The 22,047-nt window shown below is 44.3% G+C and overlaps 1 protein-coding gene across 1 annotated transcript in view; it reads right to left on the bottom strand.

Moving 5' to 3' along the window:
* Nucleotides 1-22,047, bottom strand: part of SLX4IP (SLX4 interacting protein) — a 94,945-nt gene that overhangs the window by 34,588 nt on the left and 38,310 nt on the right. The window contains 2 exon segments of the mRNA XM_083730871.1: nt 4,417-4,540; nt 6,266-6,355. Coding sequence (XP_083586997.1) covers nt 4,417-4,540; nt 6,266-6,355 — 214 coding nt within the window.

Genomic DNA, 22,047 nt, shown 5'->3' with positions numbered 1-22,047 from the left:
GTGGGTGGGTAATGAGAACGGTCAATGACCATCAATAGCACCCTGCGTCAAATCTTTCCTTTGGGGTTCAAAGAACTTTCGGAGCAATTTTTGGGTGGTGGTGGGAAGCCGCAGGGGAAACAGAGAAAGGGGGTGCTTTATTACGTTCGTTCGTATAAATACAAAATCACAATCAATGATGTCAAAATACAACAATCCCTCCTAAAGGGCAGCCTGCCTGCCTGAATCTCTCTCCTGCAATCTTCTCTCAGGGCAATTGGTTGCAGATAGCCCCGAGAAGTAGCTGGGGAGTGGAAATGGATAGATATATAGGAGCCAGCATGGTATAGTGGTTAAGAGTGGTAGTCTCGTAATCTGGTGAACCGGGTTCGATTCCCCGCTCCTCCACATGCAGCTGCTGGGTGACCTTGGGCTAGTCACACTTCTCTGAAGTCTCTCAGCCTCACTCACCTCACAGGGTGTTTGTTGTGGGGGAGGAAGGGAAAGGAGATTGTTAGCCACTTTTAGACTCCTTAAGGGGAGTGAAAGGCGGGATATCAAGTCCAAACTCTTCTTTTTCCTATTCTCACATCTATTTGCTGTCAGCAATTTTGTCTGGAAACCTAGTGAGATGAACCAAAGGGATATGAGCAGTGCCGGATTTACGTATAAGCTAAACAAGCTATAGCTTAGGGCCCCACACTCTTGGGCCCCCCCAAAAAAATTAAAGGGGAAAAAACTGGATGTACCTTTCCAAAATATAAAATAAAAAACAAATAAAATAAAACCTACATACAGTAACAGTGCTTTGTGTTGTGTAGGCTCCTATGATGTAAGTAATGGGCCCTGCCTGCTAGCCTGCTCCCTAAAATATCACTGGTTTGCTCATTTCTATGTATAGGGTGCCTACATTCTGCATGGACGGGTTGCATGGCAACATATGCAAATGGCTTTAGATACCTATTAGGTCCATAAATTACCATACAGCATATATTCAACACAAAAAACAGCAACAATTTGTTTTTGACAAAGAACAGCTGGACATATAAAGGGCCCTATTACCTTCAGTGGCTTAGGGCCTCATCAAACCTAAATCTGGCCCTGGATATGAGAGTTCTGGACGGGAAAGGATTTGAGCCCAATTCATGCGCCACTCACATACTGCCATGTTCACGGAGGAGTGAGGCTGAGTTTTAATGTGTGCTGCTCCCGACATCGCTACCTGCTTCTGCAGCAAATGTGTGTTGGGTTGGGTTCTCTGCAATGAAATTCTGATGCAAGAGCATTTGCTTTTGACTTGGGGTTCAGTCAGTGGCGTAGTTTGAGAAGGCCATGGGGCGATTACCCCAGGCACAAAATGATTAAGGGAACAAAATCTCAACACTCAGTGTTGAATATAGTTGCGTGCTTCTGTTGCTGGGCTCCGTTGAAAAAGGCTTCTCCAAGCAAACCAGGAAGTGACCTCTCCAGAAAATGGATTGACTATTCTTTTTTATCTCTGCGGCTGCGATCTCCTGGGTGACACAGTTGAATGCACATGTGTACTCTGTCCATTTTCCTTCCTCCCACCCCTTCTGTGTGGCCCCGGGCTCTGGCAACCCACGCTACACCACTGAGCTCAGTGTGATCAGGACAATGTCTTCCTGCTGCTATTAGACAACCACAACATCAGTGAGCTAGTGAATGTGCAGAATAATATGGAGTGATCTCTGCAGTAAGGACCAGCAGGATATAGCTGGATTTCCATGGTTGCCAGGGGCGTCTGTCTCTCCAGTTTTGTGTCATGCCAGGCGCCCCATGGGGGCCATTTTGTGACTGGCACCATAGCACTTTCTCTCAAGATTTAAATTTCCGAAAGTCCAGAGGTAACATTGTTATCAATTTATGATGGGGTGGAAGGTTTGCAGGCTATGAAGGCCTCGCTCACAAAATTATTGACAGCTGCACGAATTGGGGTAGCTAGGGAGTATAAGGGGCAAGCAAATATAAAATGGAAGAATGGTACAAAGAGGTGTAATGATATTAATGATAAAATAAAATGTGCCATTAAGGTAAGATGGGGAATATGTAGGAGAGATGATTTTGAGGAGATATGGAGGCTGTTTGTAGAATTTGTACTGTTAAAATGGAAAGGGGTCAAACCATCAGAAGAGGTGTTGAAATTTTGGGAGGTTGGATAGTTACGATGGAATGGTCTTGGTGATGGGGTGCACATTTTTATTTTTATTTATTTATGATTATTACTTTGTTGGGGGGGGGGGGAAATTCCTTCTGGTCCAAAAAGATTGGCAATCCCTGATCCAGAGTGTACTTCCTCAGGCTGCAGGTGGGACTTTACATGAAGAGAAAACATTTCCATAAAACTTAATTCAAAAGCATCCAAGCAGGAAACTAGTATGTCACAGAGAACATGAGTCAAGAACTCTTTCCCCCAGCATCTAGTTTTCTAATTTTTGTGTGTAGAGGTTTTCATTTGGCCAGATCCATTCATATGAGCTCCCAGCCATGGTCTGAAGCAGTTTAGACCAGACACAGGTTTACCATCTCGTCTGCTATTAGTGTGAATTAGGACTCCAAAGTGTGGAAGAGAAAGCAAACAGACTAGTTGCCCCACTTTCCAAGAAGCCAGGCCTGTAATAATCCAGTCAAAACAGGTACACAGGCAACTCCTCCCAGCACATACATTTATTACTGTTTATTTCCGTAAAACCACCAGTGTGTGTGGCATTTTACAAAGCAACGAACAAGAAAGGCAGTCCTCCGTCCTGAGGAACTTACAATTTAAATGTCAACAGCAGGAGAGGCAACAGAGGGAGGGAAAGGCAGAGCAAAGGAGAATGGGATGGATATGCACAAATGCATTTGCAAGTGCAAGTAAAAATGTTGTGAAAACTAGGCAGATCTTCTCTCGCTATCCATACTACAAGAAATCCAGAGGGGTGGGGATAAGGGCTTTTCTAACCCACCTCCTAAAAGCTTATAACAACAACAACAACAATTTATTTACAACAACAACAACAACAATTTATTTACAACAACAACAATTTATTTATACGCTGCCCATCTGGCTGGGCTTCCCCAGCCACTCTGGGCGGCTTCCCAAAAAATATTAAAATACTGTAATACATCAAACATTAAAAGCTTCCCTAAACAGGCCTGCCATCAGATGTCTACTAAAAGTCTGGTTGTTGTTGTTCTCTTTGACATCTGGTGGGAGGGCGTTCCACAGGAAGGGCGCCACTACCAAGAAGGCCCTCTGCCTGGTTCCCTGTAACTTGGCTTCTCGCAGTGAGGGAACCGCCAGAAGCCCCTCGGTGCTGTACCTCAGTGTTTGGGTAGAACGATGGGGGTGGAGACGCTCCTTCAGATATACTGGACCAAGTCCATTTAGGGCTTTAAAGGTCAGCACCAACACTTTGAATTGTGCTCTGAAACGTACTGGGAGCCAATGTAGGTCTTTCAAGACCGGTGTTATGTGGTCTTGGCGGCTGCTCCCAGTAACCAGTCTAGCTGCCGCGTTCTGGATTAGTTGTAGTTTCCGCCATCCATCCTCCAACCGCCTCCAGACACTCAAACATTATCCAAATGTCCAAACCAAAACAGTCTCCAAACTCATTTTACCCTTTCCTTTGTAGGACATTCTGTTCACATTATCCCTTCCAGACACAGTAGCCGTAGGGAGAAAAACTTGGGGTGCACAAAGTCTTCTGAAAATGGGGAAAGGATATCCATGCTGCTTTTAGAAATAAGCTAGGCAATATGAGCCCCAAAGCAGGAGATGGAGAGCAGAGAGATGCAATTTCTTGCTTTTCTAGTAAAAAAGAAAAGCTTTAGAATAGTAGTAGGCTCGTGGGGCAAATCCAGTTCACCAGATGCCCTACTATTCACTCATGATATAACCTAGTGGCTATTTTAAAGAAGCAAGTTAGCAAAAATGAACAAATGTCCTTCTAGTTCCATGAAGCTGTGTTCACCCTATATGAGACAGTTTTCATCCTAAGGCCGAAGCAAACCAAGGGACCAGCCTGAGCCATGGAGTTTTGCTAGCTGGCCCTATCTGTCACTAGCTAATTCGCTGGCCCTATCTGTCACCAGCTAATTCGCTACCAGTGAAATTCTTCTTCCTATTCTATTCTGTTGTTTTCTCAGGTGGTAGGCTGTCCGTCTTATTGGTCTATACTGAATTCTGGACCATTGTACCCCAAGGACAGAATGCCTTGTGCTGGCTTGACCCAATGACTGTATCCCTCTCCAAGGGATACAGTCATAGGCAAAATAATTTCTAATGGCGCTCAGCTATTTCCAAGGTGTTCAGCCTGACTATTGGATGGAAGTCTAGGTATGAGACAATTCAACACTCAAAAGCTTAAGCTAAAAAACAACTGTGGGGAAACTGTGGGGAAACAAACTGTGTTTCTTGTTATAAGCAGCTCCTACCTTTCAGAGACAAAGGATTAACTTTTGCATGTTCCGTTTCCTTCGACTGTCCGTGCCGTTTGCGACCTTTCAGGTACTGCGTCACCCTTGAATCAACCACATCTTTTAGCAGCAAGCAGACATCCTAGAAGAAATATTTATTTTCAGATAGGTTGGAGCATCTTCTACGAGGTCTGAGAAACCACTTACGAATTCTCAGATTTGTTTATTGTGAAGTCCTTGCAAACAAGCTGAAAAGCAATGCAGGCTGCAGTTCTAAACTTGGTATGAAATCAACTGCATATATTTTTATGTACATCATGGTCATTCCTAGATCCACATATACTAAGTGAGCATTTTGGATATCGGAGAGGAGGGAAATAATAGAAAATAGATTAGTGACAAATCCCAGAGCAATCTTACAGCTGAGGGCAGGAGCAGCAAAGTGGCTGCTCTTTGCTTTTGTACCGTACTTTGTACACATCAGTCAAAATAAAGAGACGTCCCTCAAGCTTGCAGGCAAAGGGATTTGGCAAACAGGAGAAGGCAAGCAAAGTGGGGGAGGCAGAAAGGTAAGCTTAGTTGCTGTCTTTTAAATGGAAAGGCAGAATATAAATGCAACACATCACTGCCCTTATTCTTCCTTTCTTTTCTACATATGCTGCTCTATGGGCTGCTGTGACATAAAGGAATCAGCAAGACAGGCACACCCCTCCAGTTGGGAGTAAAGAGAAGCAAGAAGCAGCAAGGAAGAGAGATGCTCCTTTGTTGCAGTAGCACAAATACCTGCAGCTTCAGCTGTTCTAGAAGATCATGAACTCCAGATCATACATGCAGGCAGTATCTTCAAATCCATTCACCTATCATCTATATCTATCTATCTATCTATCTATCTATCTATCTATCTATCTATCTATCTATCATCTATCATCTATCTATCTCTATCTATCTATCTATATCATCTATCTATTTATCATCTATCTATCTATCTATCTATCTATCTATCTATCATCTATCTATCTCTATCTATTTTTTATTAAATTTTCTGTTTTACAATTTAAAATACTCATTTAAACATCCTTAAAATATCAATGACTTCCCTTCTTCTCTTTTCATGGTTCATTTTATATATCATAGATCCCTGCATATGTTATAAAAACTATACCATTCAGTATTCCATTACTGCATCCATCAAAACTTGTTTACACTGCTAAATTTATCTTAATGCTGCCAGCATTTTCAGCTGTACACAATTATTTCTTATATACTCATTAAACATTTTCCAGTCTTCTTTAAGTTGTCAATCTACTTTGGTTGGGACCTCACTTGTTTTCCATTTTGGGCCTAACAAAACACGGGCCACAGTTGTTGCATACATAAATAACCTTTTCTGACAACTGGGAATTGTCATCTGAATTATCCCCAACAGAAAGGACTCTGGGTTTTTTGGGAAAGTACTTTTAAACATTTTTTTCAATTCATTATAGATCATTTCCCGCTACTCTTTACCCTTTTACAAGTCCACCACATATGAAAGAATGTTCCCTCAACCTCTTTGCATCTGTAGCACTTATCTCATTCAGTCTTATACCTCCTTAGCAAGCCTACTCGGAGTTAAATAACATCTGTGAATCATTTTAAGGTAGTTCTCCTCCAAAGAATGACATGCTGTAAACTTCAGGTTACTTTTCCAGAGTTTTTCCCTGCAGTATCTTCAAATATCATATCAATTCCAACAAAAAATGGAGCACAAATAAAAATTCCCAAGATACTAGGAACATGCAATAACCAAATGTGAATAAGCCAATGCAATCTCCTGCTTCCCTTGCTTAAATTGTGTGCTTTTAAAGCACAAACGATTGAGCCTTACCTCTCTCTTACGATCAGAAAACCACACAGTGTCCTTACTGGAGTCACGCGACGTAACATGGAAATCCACCAGAACAGCAAAGTTTCCACACTTCGGATGTTTGTGGTAGAAAGAAGAGGGAGATAACAGAAACTATTTTTTTATTCTGTGTTATTATACACATCATCATAGAATCATAGTTGGAAGGGACAACAGGGGTCAGCTAATCCAACCCCGTGCAATGCAGGAATCTCAATAAGCTGATCCTCATCCAATTTGAAACCATACCAGACCCTGCTTAGCTTTGCAAACATGCTAGCCGTTTTATTGCTGCAAGCTTAGTGTGGTTCTTGGAGTTCAAAGCTAGGTCTTGTATGACTGAATATTACCCATGTGCAGGATATAACATAGCATCATAACTGCCCTATGAACATGCCGTTTAGCCTAGGAATCTTCATATTTTGTTATGAAAACCTAATCAATTCAATATCAATGCATCAACTAGCATGTATAAACTTTAACATAAAAAAATTACCCAATTCACGCCAGCTTAAGTTTTTTAAAAAATGAATTGAGAAATTCTTCTTTGAATAGTGTGCCTGACATTTCACGTTAGCCTATCAAACTGTTCACGTTACTTTTTTTAAAAAAATTAAGAACCGGCTTTTCCTAGCTACGTTGGCCTAAACAGAAATGAACGAGTGAAGGAGCATTCTGTGGTGTTCTAGGTCTCACCTGTGGCAAGACCAGGTGAGGGTCTGGGGGTCACCTCTATCACCAAGGACCTCAAGTATCCCTTTTCCAGCGGATGAGGTAGTTTGGTAGAGAAGAGGGAGCTGTGACTGATGAGTACTCAAGAGAAAGTAGACATCCTTATTGGTGAATATTCATCCGTGGAAGCACAGAGAGATACAAGGGGTATGTGGTTATCACTGTTCAGCTGCCCAGCACAAATATGTGTCATGACATCAGAAATACATCTTCTTCTTTGTCTATCACTTGTAGCCGAGTAAGATGGTCTTCCATGAACACAGTCCTAACAGTGAGTCCGTAAGTGACCGTGAAGGCCAATTCTGGATCCACATATCCTTCCACAGTGGGGACATAGGTTTCCAGGCAAGATGTTGATCATGACGAGGGTTTGCCAAACGTGCCTTCCTCTTAGCACGTTTCTCCCTTTCGTCCTGAGCTTGAGCATCTTCAAAGCCTATAGTTCTAGTTACAGGTAGGTAGTCGTGTTAGTCTGCGTTGTAAAAATAAAACAAAAATAAAAATCCTTCCAGTAGCACCTTAGAGATTAACTATGTTATTGGTATGAGCTTTCGTGTGTCATATAGTGAGAGTGGGGAGGGGTATTACTCAGAAGGGTATATATAAGGGTCTGTTGATTTCTGTTTCCAGTGTATCTGAAGAAGTGTGCATGCACACGAAAGCTCATACCAGTAACAAACTTAGTTGGTCTCTAAAGTGCTACTGAAAGGATTTTTTTTATTTCAAAGCCCATGACACCTTTGGTAAAGGCTGTTCTCCAACTGGAGTGCTCGCAGGCCAGTGTTTCCCAGTTGTCGGTGTTTATGCTACATTTTTAAAAAAAGATTTGCCTTGAGAGAGTCTTTAAACCTCTTTTGTTGACCATCACCATTAAGCTTTCCATTTTAAAATTCGGAATAGAGTAGTCGCTTTGGAAGACGATAATCAGGCATCCGCACAACATGGCCAGTCCAACGAAGTTGATGTCGAAGAATCATGGCTTTGACACTGGTGATCTTTCTTCTTCCAGTACACTGGTATTAGTTCACCTGTCTTCCCAGGTGATGTGTAAAAAAATTTGGAGACGCCATTGATGGAATCTTTCGAGGAGTTGGAGATGGTGTTTATAAGTGGTCTGTGTTTCACAAGCATACAGTAAGGTTGGTAGTACAACAGCTTTGTAAACTATTACTTTGTAGACATACTGACCGCAGCACTCATGCCTTCACTGCATAGCAGCACTTGCAAGCAAGGGTGTTGGCCCCCCTAGTCCTTAGTTGTCTTTCAAAGGCAGTAGCCTTATGGTTACCAGTTGCCACCATCCACAAAACGTTGCCATCAAACAAGCATAAACTGGAGGCATCAGTAACTCATCTGAATTATCTGTGCACAGTGAGTGAATTGTTTGGTGCAACTCGCCTTGCAAAGAAGTCTCAAGTTCTCCCCAAGAACCATAAATCTACATTTCTGTGGATTTGGCCTGGCAACCGAAGGCTCCTATCTACATGGAGGCATCAACATGACGTTCTTTTCTGTCTAAAAGGACAGACCACTGTTTCCATTTCCCACCGTTTGGGACTAGGATCAGGACGCTAATTCAGAGAGAAAGAGAGCTACCTGCTGGAAGAATGCAAATTCTTATCCCGATGAGTGAACGAGACTACAGAGGTTCAAAAGTTCACAAGGAGTTGCTCATGTTCGCGGCGAGCAATGATAGCCAAAATATGACACAAGTGAGAAATCATCTGTAGACAGGTGTCAAAACATGTTCAGTTGATTTCTAAATGCTATGGGATCTTCTTCTTTTTTTAAAAAAATGTTATTTTGCAATGTATGACTTCTCGGTGAAGATTTATGTGTGTCCTATAAATTTATTTGTGAAGGGAGAAAGAATTTGTGCGGCATGTAAGTACTTAATATAAGTGCTATTTATAGACAGCTGGTCATACGCAATTCAAGTAACCGTGAAAAATATTACATGGGGCACCATGGTAATGCAAACATAAGCAAGCCAGGTTTGAACCCCCCATTCCAGCAGTAAATGAGGTGGAGTTAGCAGCCTTTCATCAATTCTTTCCTCCAAAACCACTTTTTGCTAACACAAGCTCTATTAAGACACACAGGAACCAGCATGCGATGAGGCAGAGCAAGATTTTCCCACCCACAGAACTTGGCTGTATCTGAAAACATTAACAGGTACAACACAGCTGACTGACAGCCTCCTGTCTTAACCCTTTAGTAGGAAACCTCTGAAAGGAAGGCGGTGAGAACGTTTCCTCTCTCATCTACCAAGTCATTCTCCAAGCTGTGTAAATTGGGATGAAACCTGGGGGTCTAAAAATGGGGATATTAAGGCTGACAGGTGTAATGGGTGGCCCTTATCAAGGAACTTATAAGATAACCTCAAGCTGGCCCTTATTTAGGAAACAAAAGCATAATCAAATGATGTCTTTCTGTGTGCCATTACAGGACTCAGGTTTCTGAAGGTGCTGCTAGAACTCTTGATTTGCCAAGGATGAAAGGAGAAAGGGAAATTATCGTGCTGAGATTCTCCACACGCCCTGCCAGAAGCTACCAGGATCATTATTATGTAAGAATCTCGTTTCCCATAAATATCTCGAGGCGATTTAAAGGCACACCATGGGATCAACTAAATGATGGAGAGGCTCAAGATTTGATGGCAGATACATTCAACCACATGTGGTGGACGTGCAAGATAACAAAAGCATTCTAGGAAATGATTTATAATGAGTTGGAAAAAAATGTTTAAAATAACGTTGTGAGAAAACCAGAAGCTTTTTAATTAGGAATTTTAGGTGCAGAGATATCAAAGGAACAGAAACGACTATTTCTGTATGCGACAACAGCAGTGCAGATACTACTGGCCCAGAGATAGAAAGAAATTAAAGTTCCGACCAGAGACAAATGGCTGATGAAGATGATGGACTACACCAAAATGGTGAAAATGACTGGGAAAGTCAGAAACCAGGAGGAGAGAGGCTTTAACAGGGAATGGGTTACAAACTTTAATAGGGAATGGGTTATACAGCTACAGGCTTACTGAATATTCCTCCACATGTTCTCTGTAGTTGGCATCTATCCATCTCAGGAGACAATGGAAGAGTGTGTCTTCAGGCGTGAAGTCAAACTGTTGGAGAGTTATAGCGTCTGCTGTGGCTGTAGAGACTGATATGGGAGAGACATGTTTTATTGCAGCTGGGGCAGATGAAGGTGTCCGGTTTTGCTGCTACAGACGCACCATGGTGTTTCTTATCTCTGAACTCCTCCCAGGGGTCATTCCTCTTCTGGTCACAGCTGTGTATACATGACCGGGCTATCTGTCTCCAGGCGCTGTGGTCGTCTGCAAGGGGTTCCCACATGGCAGGGTTAATGTTGCCAGCGTTCATGTCCCATTTGCCTTCATGTCTTGGCAATGCAGGGTTGGTCTGCCAATGACCTGAGTGCCTGAAGCCAACCCCCCCATAGAACACACCCTTGAGGATCCTGCCACATTCCATTCCGTGTACATGAACAAGCGAAGTGTAGACCTTGCTGAGACAGGAGTGTAAACATGGTGGGAATGTGGGCTTTGGAGGGCACATCTCTGTTTGAGACTCTGCTCTGCCATGTGACGCCAAAAATCTTCTGGACGCAGCACATATGGAAGGCATTGAGGTGTCACTTGTGGTGGGAAGAAGTTGCCCACGACTCACTTCCATAAAGCAGCGTGTTCAGCTCGCAAGCCTGGTAGACCTTCGTCTTGGTAATACTACTACTACTACAAATTATACAGTGGACCCTTGATATGTAACCTTCGGGCTGCAAACCCGGAAGTGTATACTTCCGTGTTTCGCAGCGCATGCATGTGCATAAGTGCCCTATTGCACTGCCCGCGTGCATAAAAGCGGCACCTCCAGTTACAGACTTTTCAGGTTAAATATGGACTCCTGGAATGAATTTAATTTGTACATAGAGGGTCCACTGTAATAATTATTATTTATACCCCATCCACCTGGCTGGGTTTCCCCAGCCACTCTGGGTGGCTCCCAACAGAATATTAAAAACATGATAAAACAACAAACATTAAAAACTTCCCTAAATAGGGCTGCCTTCAGATGTCTTCTAAAAGTCAGGTAGTTATTTATTTCCTTGACATCTGATGGGAGGGCGTTCCACAGGGAGGGTACCGCTACCAAGAAGACCCTCTGCCTGATTCCCTGTAATCTCACTTCTTGCAGGGAGGGAACTGCCAGAAGGCCCTCAGAGCTGGACCTCAGTGTCCAGGCAGAACAATGGGGGTAGAGACACTCTTTCAGGTATACTGAGCCGAGGCCGTTTAGTGCTTTAAAGGACAGCATCAACACTTTCAATTGTGCTCAACAACGTACTGGGTATTGGTCATTACTCATATTGACCATCCTTACTTAGCCAGAATGGCACCATCCACACACAAGGTGGAAGTAACAGAGGCTCAGGGAATCCCTGAGGTTTGCAGAAGTACAAACAACTTTTCGGTGGGAAGAAACCAAGGTGGGGCACCCCCAAACATGTCAGCAAGGATGCTCAGGCGGTACAAAATACTGAATGATTCTTGTCAAGGTCGACTGGAAAACTGGGGTGGGTGGAGTGCAACTTGAATGGGCATCCTGAGCAGGAACACTCCACCCTGTGACCACTGGATTCACGTATCACTTGTTGAATGTAACATGCTAGGTTTTTCTATACGATATACTGGGAGTACATTTTAAAATGGCCACAGAATGTTCCCAGATCCGTTCAGTGTTAACTATTGACTGGCTAGATATTTTTCAGGAGCTCTTTATCTCATCAGATTAAAAACATGAAAAGTTTCGGTCCAGCCGCCATCTGTTAATTCTTCATTCTTGGGAAGAAAACAGAGGGCTGGCTTTTGATAAAAGAAGATCAAAGCATTCTGTTCTTTCGGTGAGTGATACCTGTAACACAGAAGCCTAGCAAAACTGATTTCACAATGACCCAGTTGTAAAGGTGCCTTCCTGCTATTGATATGATATTTCTAGTACTCGAATAACCTTCAATACTTGAAAACTGCCTCGAGTAATTCTACGTCTGCAGCGTGATGCGTTAGCTAGACCCAGGCAAATGCAAACTAAGCTCTTCAGGAGTGCAACCTTGGCCAAGTTGGGGGGAAGAGTTGTGGAAGCTGGACCTACCAAAAGACAACAATGAAGGTCTGCCCCTAAGCACCTCTGAAATTAGCCAGGCATCAGGAGCATTTTGCATCCAGCTATCAACCACTTGCGACCAAGTGAAGATGCCTTGGTGCCAGGATGGCACTTGACATCTCCACCACCTAGAGATGCATACCTGGGAATCATTGGATCTGGACTTTTTCCACACTCTAATACCCCATACTGTAGAATTCGATCCATTACATTTTATCGGCACAATCAGAATGAATTTCTGGGACCAAATTGCTTTTTCCTGTGCATCCTGGGTAGCAGTCACCATTTAGAAAAAGAGGTCGGAATAGGCCAGATGGGTGGGGTATAAATAATAAAATTATTATAATTATTGTAATGGTTCTAAGGGGTTGCTCATGCGTAGGTTGCCGCCACTCCTGGCTAGGTTACCTGGTTGAACCCTTTCTGTCTGGACAGCCCTTCACTTCGTGGCTGTCTCAGTCGCTGGCAGAATCCGTCAGTGGGCGTTTCTTGAACTTCTTCCAGCAAAGAAGTTCTTTGACGCCAAGTCTCCTCCTACTCTCCCTGCGCGGAAGTCTTCTGCGCAGGGAGGGAGTGGGCAGCGGAGGACCCGTGCTCTCCCCGCTGGTCTCCGGTGAAGAGTCCTGGAGCCTCCTCTCCGATTCCCCCATCTGCCCCCCTTCTCCACTGGTGTTACGCTGATTTCCTTCCCCAGGAGATGGGCTGCCTCTCTCCCACCCTCTCCGGCATCCCTCTGGAGCCTTCCCTCCACCTCTAGCTCCGATGGCAGTTCCCTGACAATTATTATTAGTATTACTACTACTACTACTACTACTATTATTATTGGCTTTTCTTGCTTAAGTTCTCAAAGCTCTTAACCAAGCTCAAAGTTGTCATCTGACCTAGCAATCAATCAGTCAGGCTATCCTCTGAAAAATAAGACTTTAGAGCTGTGTGGCACTATGGGTTAAACCACAGAGCCTAGGACTTGCCGATCAGAAGGTCGGCAGTTTGAATCCCAGCAACGGGGTGAGCTCCCGTTGCTCAGTCCCTGCTCCTTCCAATCTAGCAGTTCGAAATCATGTCAAAGTGCAAGTAGATAAATAGGTACTGCTCCGGTGGGAAGGTAAACGGCGTTTCTGTGCGCTGCTCTGGTTTGCCAGAAGCGGTTTAGTCACGCTGGCCACATGACCCGGAAGCTGTACGCTGGCTCCCTCGGCCAATAAAGCGAGATGAGCGCCGCAACCCCAGAGTCGGCCACGACTGGACCTAATGGTCAGGGGTCCCGCTAGGTAAAGGTAAAGGTACCCCTGCCCGTACAGGCCAGTCTTGACAGACTCTGGGGTTGTGCGCCCATCTCACTCAAGAGGCCAGGGGCCAGCGCTGTCCGGAGACACTTCCGGGTCACGTGGCCAGCGTGACATCGCTGCTCTGGCGAGCCAGAGCCGCACACGGAAACGCCGTTTACCTTCCCGCTGGTAAGCGGTCCCTATTTATCTACTTGCACCCGGAGGTGCTTTCGAACTACCTTTACCTTAACCCAAAATGACAACTAGATATTCTGTTTGGGAGACTGTACCCTTGGGCTAAGAAGCCATTTGGCGCTTAGCTTTTATATCCGAGTTTCTAACACTGGCAACAACCCATGTGACATCAGGGAGTTAATGCAATGGATGGCTACATCTTCGCCGGTTAGTGCCTGCATGCTGTAAAACCGTGGGCGGGGAACTTGCTATTCTATTTGATTAAATTTAATCATGTATCCCATCTTTCTGACAATGTACTTTGAGTTCAAAGCAGCTCACAATAATGTGGCCCTCCTGGTTTTACTGGGGAACATCTCCCCTGACCATTGGTCATGCTGGCACTTGACATCTACACCAGCTGGAGGTGCCTGCCTGGGGATCATTGGATCATTTCACACACTGATACCCCATCCTGTAGAACTTTTTTTAGGGAGAAGTTAAGGGGGGCTTAAAAATGACTGTTTTTTGGGGGAAGTTCCATGTTGGGGGTTAAAGGCAAGAGACAAAGGGGTAAAGTCACTCAAAAAGATCGCAGCACAGAGAAAGCTCCGTCTTCCCATCAAGAGATCATACAACAATGGAGGGTGGGGCAGGAGTCAGTTTTATCGATGCTAAGGAAAGGGAGCCAGAGATCGACTGTGATCTACCAAAACCTCGCAGGGATCTACCAGTAGATCGCAATCGACCTGTTGGACATCCCTGCTGTAGAATTATACCAGCTATATTTCATCTGCACAACTGGAATGCTTTCTCTCTGCAGCCCGAGCAGTCACCATTAAGAAAAAGAGGTCAGAACAGGGGTGTGTGTGTGTGTGTGTGTGTGTGCGCGCGCGCGCGTGTACTGCATATGTATATGTGTATATATATGGACTGTCCCTGGATCAAGTGACTTTTCTTCTTTCTCAAAGCTCTCAACCTAGCTCAAGGTTGCCATCTAAACTATCCAGATGTTCAGCTGAGAATAAATCACAGTCAGTCCATCATTTTCCATTTGGGTGATTGTAACCTTGGTTTTAAGAAGATTATACATACAAACAATCTAACACACAACCATATTAACAATAATAGAAGCCTATATGGTGTATATTCAGTATAAAAACAAAAACAAATTCCAGACGTGCAGTGACATATAACCAAGTTTTAAAGATGAGTCTATAGTCCAGCCACAATGAACAGTGAGTCATGGGAGGAGGTACTTGTATGACTCCCTACTGGGAAAAAATGGAAACAGATCCATGTCAAAACTGTCTGATTTGACTTTGCTCCAGACTACCTCCTACTTTTCAATGCAGAACGCCCTTCCCCTGCAGCCAAGGGTTAGAAATCATCAACTTTAAGATTCCCTTAATTGTCTAAGAGAACCAACAGCTCCATGATAAATCATTGCAGCTCCTCCAGTTTCATATGCAGCGCTGGGAACTGACGGACAGACTTTCATCCCTGCACTCACTGTCCCCCTCCCCATGTCCTCTGTTAATAAATAGCTAACTGGATTGAGGAGGGGGAAAACAGCTGGTTGCTAAGGAAACTGGGGTTTTTCACTCACGCTCTTAATTTGTGGCCAGTCGCCAGTAAGTTCACAGTGCATCAGAGCAGAACTTGAGAAGGAAAAAACCCGAATGTAGCTTATTGATTGCTTATTGGAAACTCTTCAAAGCAAGCGCACAGAAAAGCCAAGCAGCCAGGCTGATCTGTTTTGAAGGAGATCCAAGGGATAGTAACAGAACAATATCTTTCTTAGGGCCAACCAAAAAAGAAGTATGGTTGCTTCAGACAGAGACGCCTCTCCAGATGTTGCTGGACTTTCAACAGCCCCAGCCAACGGTCGGAGATGGTGGAATTTGTAGTCCCAACAACATCTATGGGGGCCGCAGATTTCCCACTCCTGCTTTTGGATTTCACAGAACTCTTCCTCGGACTGTAGCTAAAACAAATGAAGCAGAATATGTTGTGTGTAAACAAAGGTAAAAGACCCCAGACGGTTAAGTCCAGTCAAAGGCGACTACAGGGTTGCGGCGCTCATCTCACTTTCAGGCCGAGGAAACCAGTGTTTGTCCACAGACAGCTTTCCAGGTCATGTGGCCAGCATGACTAAACCGCTTCTGGTGCAACAGGACACTGTGACGGAAACCAGAGTGCATGGAAATGCCGTTTACCTTCCCGCTGCAGCGGTACCTATTTATCTACTTGCACTGGTGTGCTTTCAAACTGCTAGGTTGGCAGGAGCTGGGACAAAGCAACGGGAGCTCACCCTGTTGTGGGGATTCAAACCGCCAACCTTCCAATCGGCAAACCCAAGAGGCTCAGTGGTTTAGACCACAGTGCCACCCGCGTCCCTTTATTTGCAAAAAAATAATAACAGTTGCTCATCATTTAAGAAAATGGAACTGGTGAGACACTGCCATGGGAGGAGCTTCTTTATTAAGAATTTTCTTAATTGTTAAGCATTAACAAAAAAACACATTTAGCAACATGCTAAAGCTTTACAACTCCCGTTGCTCAGTCCCTGCTCCTGCCAACCTAGCAGTTCAAAAGCACGTCAAAGTGCAAGTAGATAAATAGGTACCTCTCCAGCGGGAAGGTAAACGGCGTTTCCATGTGCTGCTCTGGTTCACCAGAAGCAGCTTAGTCATGCTGGCCACATGACCCGGAAGCTGTACGCCGGCTCCCTCGGCCAATAAAGCGAGATGAGCGCCGCAACCCCAGAGTCGGTCACGACTGGACCTAATGGTCAGGGGTCCCTTTACCCTTTACCTTTTAAAGCTTCACAACTGCAGAGAGAATGATGTCCAACGGATCTGGGAGCGTTACAAGTAGGGCCATGATGAATTTTGGCAAGGTTTGGTTTTCACTGCAAATGTTCCAATTTGGGGATGGGGATATTTTACAAAACAACAACAACAACAACCCGTACTTTCAATGTTGTTTTCGTGCATTCTCCTCCCCACTCTATTGCTTGGCAGGAATGACGGATGAGAACTTCTGCATGTTGACGAAGAGCTGGATGCATCCCAGAGAAAGTATAACGTAGCACAGTGGAATGGCACCCGAGTGTGTTGTTTCCTCTTGGTGCATTTCTTTCACCGGGGTGAAAATTGGATGTACATTCCACTGGAAGGGAGGGGTGGCCTGGTCTGCGCAGAAAGGGGGCTGCATTTCTTTCCACTCCCAACAACACTCTGCCTTCCAAAACAGGATGCCACAAAAGTCACCTTCTTTAAGCTCCCCGTGGCTCACAAGCGGGGCAGCAATTTCTCCAAAATTGGTACTGCCATATTTCGTAACCGAAGAGTCACCTCGCTATTTTAATTGTTGGGAATTTTGAGTCTCTCTGATGCTGCCGGAGCACTTTTCCTTCTTCTGAAAGCCAAAAGATGATGAAACACAAGCTCTCTCCGAACATGAGTAAGGAACAACTGGAGATAGCATCTGAAACTGCAACCTCATTACACATCATCTGACGGCTTCCTACTTGCAGAGGTGCATGGAAATCCAAAGGCCGGTTGCCCACAACAAGAAAAATAATAATAATAATAACTGCAGGAAAGGCTTTTCTTTTCCTAGCCGACTGCTGCTTCATGAGGGTGACTCACAAGATCTGCTCAGTCACAAAAACAGTCTCTTCCCTGCCCCCTGAAAAAAATGGTCTGGTGAGGTAGTGATAAGTTAATCATGAAGCAGAAGGAAAACACTGGCTGAACTGGATAGATCAGGACAAAAGGAAACATGTCTGATCTCCTTCGTGTCCAAAGCAAAACAGAAAGCTATACTCAAACATAAGTTCCCAGCATGCAATACTGGTATGTGTTACAGACATGTGACACGCAACAATCCCACGTCTGTTCCTTAGGGTGGAATGGAACGTCCCAATTCATGCAACCTCACTCACTTTGCATCAAATATTCCCTTGAAGTGAAAATTGGCAACAGAAATCCATTGGTAATGGGCATTTCAAGTTTCACATGGCATTCATGTTGCAATCTTATGTATGCCTCCTTAGGAGGAAGCACCACAGAACGCAGTGGTACTTGCTCCTGAGTAAACATGCCTAGGATCCTGCTGTCGGTACTCAATTTACGGGTTTAAATGGAGCCTTCCAACACCAACGTCACTCGTATATTTGCTGCAAGTCTACTGAAGTAACAACAGTACTTCTCTGAAGTGAGGACTTTGCAAAATATTGTCCCATCATTTCGCCGGGAGCATCTCTGTCGGTGTGAATCCACTATATAGTTCAGCAGCACAGAATCGCACCGTACTCACAGGCACTCATAATGTATGGCAATTTCATTCGAAAGCATCAGAACATGCTGATGAAATTCAAAGCAGCAAACTATTTCGTCTAAGGAGCTGCAAAGGAAATGGAAGAAAACAAGGGGTAAAGAGGAGCTACTTGAATTGCCTGTATGAGATGGAGTGGATCTACACAAAGGGGAGGGGGAACTCTTTAAATCAGAATTAAATCGTTATAACAAAAGGGGGGGGGACGCTATGTAAAAATCACATAGAATTTTATTTTATTTTTGCTCTCTGTCACCACCTGGTGTTGCAGGTTTGTAACATATTCAAATTGTTGTTTTTTGGCTAATGTCGCTGAGTCCATGGAAACAAAAACAAAAATGGCTTGGGAAAAAAGAAAGAATTCTCTTTGCTGGGCAGCGGTGGATGCCTTGCCATTTGAGCTGTTCGAAGGGCATGGATATGTTCGCAGGTTTCCCATGCCAGCTCTAGCTTGGCACAGTAAACAGGCCTGGCTTGGATTTCTTTGCACAATGTGCTGGTAGCTGGATTATTTTAGGATCTGGCAGATCCTTGCCTTAGCTCCACCTCCTGCCCATGCTCGACACACCCCATTTCAGGCGTTTACACTGGCAATTGCTTCCAAGGATACCACCAGCAGTAGTTTCTGCCTGCTCATGATTTTTGGATGCCAGAGAGGCAACCTTTTCACGTGCTGCCAATCTTCCTGACATATGCAAAACAGGTCACCTAAGCAAAACTTCATAGTCCAAAGGTAAAGCTGTCCTGGCTGGATTTTCTGAGATTAGTTGATGTGAAAGTGTAAACACTTGCATAATTTCTTTTTAAAAAGTATTATTAAATGAACTACTATATGCAATCTCCATCAAGGGGGCTGTTGCAAGTGCAAAGCAAAATGAAATTTTCATATATATATATATATATATATATATATATATATACACACACACACAAAAACTGCGAAGCAACAGGAATGAAGGGCTCTGCTCTGAACTCTTTTGATTTAATGAAGCACAAGAACACATTCAATTACAATAAAATAGAGAAATATCTAGGAAGGAGATTATCATCTTTGCAGCTTTTGATGTGCGTTATTACTCCACTAAGAAGCTCACCTAGTCAGACGGAGCCTGAGAAAGGCTTTCAAAGCTATGAAAGTTCGGGTAAGGTAATGCTGGATGGAAGAGTATTGAAAGGCACCCGCATCCTTCAGGCGAGTTTGGAAAGAGTTAACATCCTGAGGCATCTCTGCACATACTGTCTGGCAGAAAGCTGGGAAGTGGAAGAAGTTTACTTTTCAGCCATGCCACTAAAGGATTGTCAAGCAGGGAATAGATTCCTCCAAATTTGCAATTAATTCCATAAAAAGTCAGCTTCCCAGCTCCACTGACAGAAGGGAGGGTCGGGTCCCATGTGCCTCGGCTCTCTTCATTTTCCCATTATTTTATGTTACCTACCGCAGCAATCAACTCATTAAGTCATCATGTGCGCACCATATTCCGGCACACACACAAAAAAACATCTGCAGATGTTACATTCCTATGCCAAAATACTGCAGTGCATTAAAAGATGTGTTGATTGCGCAGGCATGAACTTGTAACACGGCAAAGCTTCAGCTCATGCATTTGACTCGGTTCATATTCTTCCTTGAAGAATAGACTGGACTAGTTAAAGGTAAAGGTAAAGGACCCCTGGGTGGTTCAGTCCAGTCAAAGGCGACTATGGGGTGCAATGCTCATCTTGCTTTCAGGCCGAGGGAGCCAGTGTTTGTCCACAGACATCTTTCCGGGTCATGTGGCCAGCATGACTGAACCGCTTCTGGCGCAACGGGACACCGTGACGGAAGCCAGAGAGCATGGAAACACTGTTTACCATTGTTGATTCTGCTTAGCTGAATAAAGCACTACTGGGTCACTGCCACCAGAGCTATACGTGGAACCTAAAGGTAAAGGACCCCTGGGCGGTTCAGTCCACTGTTTACCTTCCCACCGCAGTGGTACCTATTTATCTACAGTGGTACCTCGGGTTAAGTACTTAATTCGTTCCAGAGGTCCGTTCTTAACCTGAAACTGTTCTTAACCTGAAGCACCACTTTAGCTAATGGGGCCTCCTGCTGCCGTAGGATTGTATTGCTACTCAACATTTAATCCACATGTACTGAAGATCAGCACTTACAAGGTGCTAAGGCCAGAACTTCTGCTCTTAACTCAGATGGTCAGATTCATTGTCATGGCTGTTGCGGAATAATATTAGACCTCTGCATAACTGGGATCGGGGGAAAGGGCTACAATACCACTGAACATAATTGTTGAGAACATTAAAACCTTTGCATCTCTCAATATTGTCCTCTATGGTGGTTTATGGCAATCTCCTTGTCTCTAGGCTGCCGGAAGATTTTCTCCTTTGTTTTGATTTTCTGGAATGTAAGCCTAATAAGTATCATTAGGCTTCGAATAGCATTCCTGTCAAGACGCAACAGGCACACCTTCCGGAAGCAATTGAAAATACATCTTTTGTTCTGACAAGTTTTCCCAGCCGGATGAAAAGACCTCTGCCATGGGTGTCCACTTTGTATTGTTTTTAATTTCATCTGCTGCTATTTTGTGTGTCTTGCTTTTCGCTGTTTTTACTGTATTTTGTACACTGCCTCAAGACGTGTGTGGAAAGAGACAAATATACAAATAAGCAAATAGTAAACGTAGAGTTACAGGCCGTTAGCTGCCTTGGTACATTTTGCGAAGGATGGCACAAAATATGTATTTTAACAAACAAAACTTTATTTGGAGATGCAGGTACTTTGCATCGTTTACTACTTATTTCGGATACAGTGGTACCTTGGTTTTCCAACAGCTTAGTTCTCAAACGTTTTGGCTCCCAAACGCTGCAAACCCAGAAATGACTGTTCTGGTTTGCAAACTATTTTTGGAAGCCGAACGTCCAACAGGGCTTTTGCGGCTTCCGATTGGCTGCAGGAGCTTCCCGCAGCCAATCAGAAGCCGCGCTTTGGCTTCCAAATGTTTTGGAAGTCGAACGGATTTCTGGAACGGATTCTCTTCCACTTCCAAGGTACGAATGTATTTCCAATGCCCGCATTACAAAGTACATATTCACCATGTTTTTATTAACCACAGCCTATTCCTCTCTACAGCAAAATAGGAATGCAATGCTCCTTCTGCCCCCACCAGTCACAGGAGAAGGACCAAAGTTTAGTGGAAGGGCACTTGCTTGGCAGATGAAATATTACAGCTTCAATTCCTGGCAAATGAAAGACAATTCTTCAGTGAAGCCTTAGACAGCCTCTGCTAGTCAGTGCTACATAGACTAGTGTTTCCCAAGCAGGGGCATATGGTCCCAGGGTATTCCAAGGTTGGCACAGGTTCAAATTGCGTAAATGGAGGGCCACAACACAAGACTTGGGGGCTACAGAGGGAAGTACGAAGTGAAGGGGGAAATAATAATAATTATTTTTTAATTCAGATTAACTGGCTATCTGCTTGGTCAATCAGAAGTGGGTAAGGGGGCAGCCCACTAGGGCCTAGTGCTCCTTTTTGGCACGTGCATTTTCTTGGAGCAGTCTTGGTATGTTTCTGGTGGGAGAGGGCGATCGCTGAGGCTCCCGTTTTGACTGGTAGAGCCCATGATCTGGGACCCCCAGGTCAGGTAGGTGCAGTGGTAGGTGTTAGGAGCTTGGCCTACACTCGAGTAGGACTCTGGCAGAGACACATGCCCGACTGGCATGTTCTCTCCCTCCTGGTCGTTTGGACATGAGCTTCGAAAGCTTTCTTCTGCCCGAACATCACAGCGATCGATGCCAACAGACACTGGCACACTTAGGCATCCGCAGAGTGTTTGCAGTTTGCGTAACATACCTCAGCAACTCAGCATTTTGGCTAATATACTTTATTTACATATAAACACACACGGAGCACTGCAACATGGCTCCCTCTCTCTCTAGCATCAGACAGCAAAGAGAAAAAGAACAAAGGACAATAGTCCCACTTCGTGGAACACAGTAACACACACATCCTGTCTCCGTCACTTCCCACTCTGTGGAATCAAAACATGCACCGTCATGTGATAGACA

This window comes from Podarcis gaigeae (assembly GCF_964106915.1).
Source record: "Podarcis gaigeae genome assembly, chromosome: 3".
Taxonomy (NCBI): domain Eukaryota; kingdom Metazoa; phylum Chordata; class Lepidosauria; order Squamata; family Lacertidae; genus Podarcis; species Podarcis gaigeae.
The sequence above is the reverse complement of the archived record's forward strand: the minus strand, read 5'-3'. Positions and strand labels throughout refer to the sequence as shown.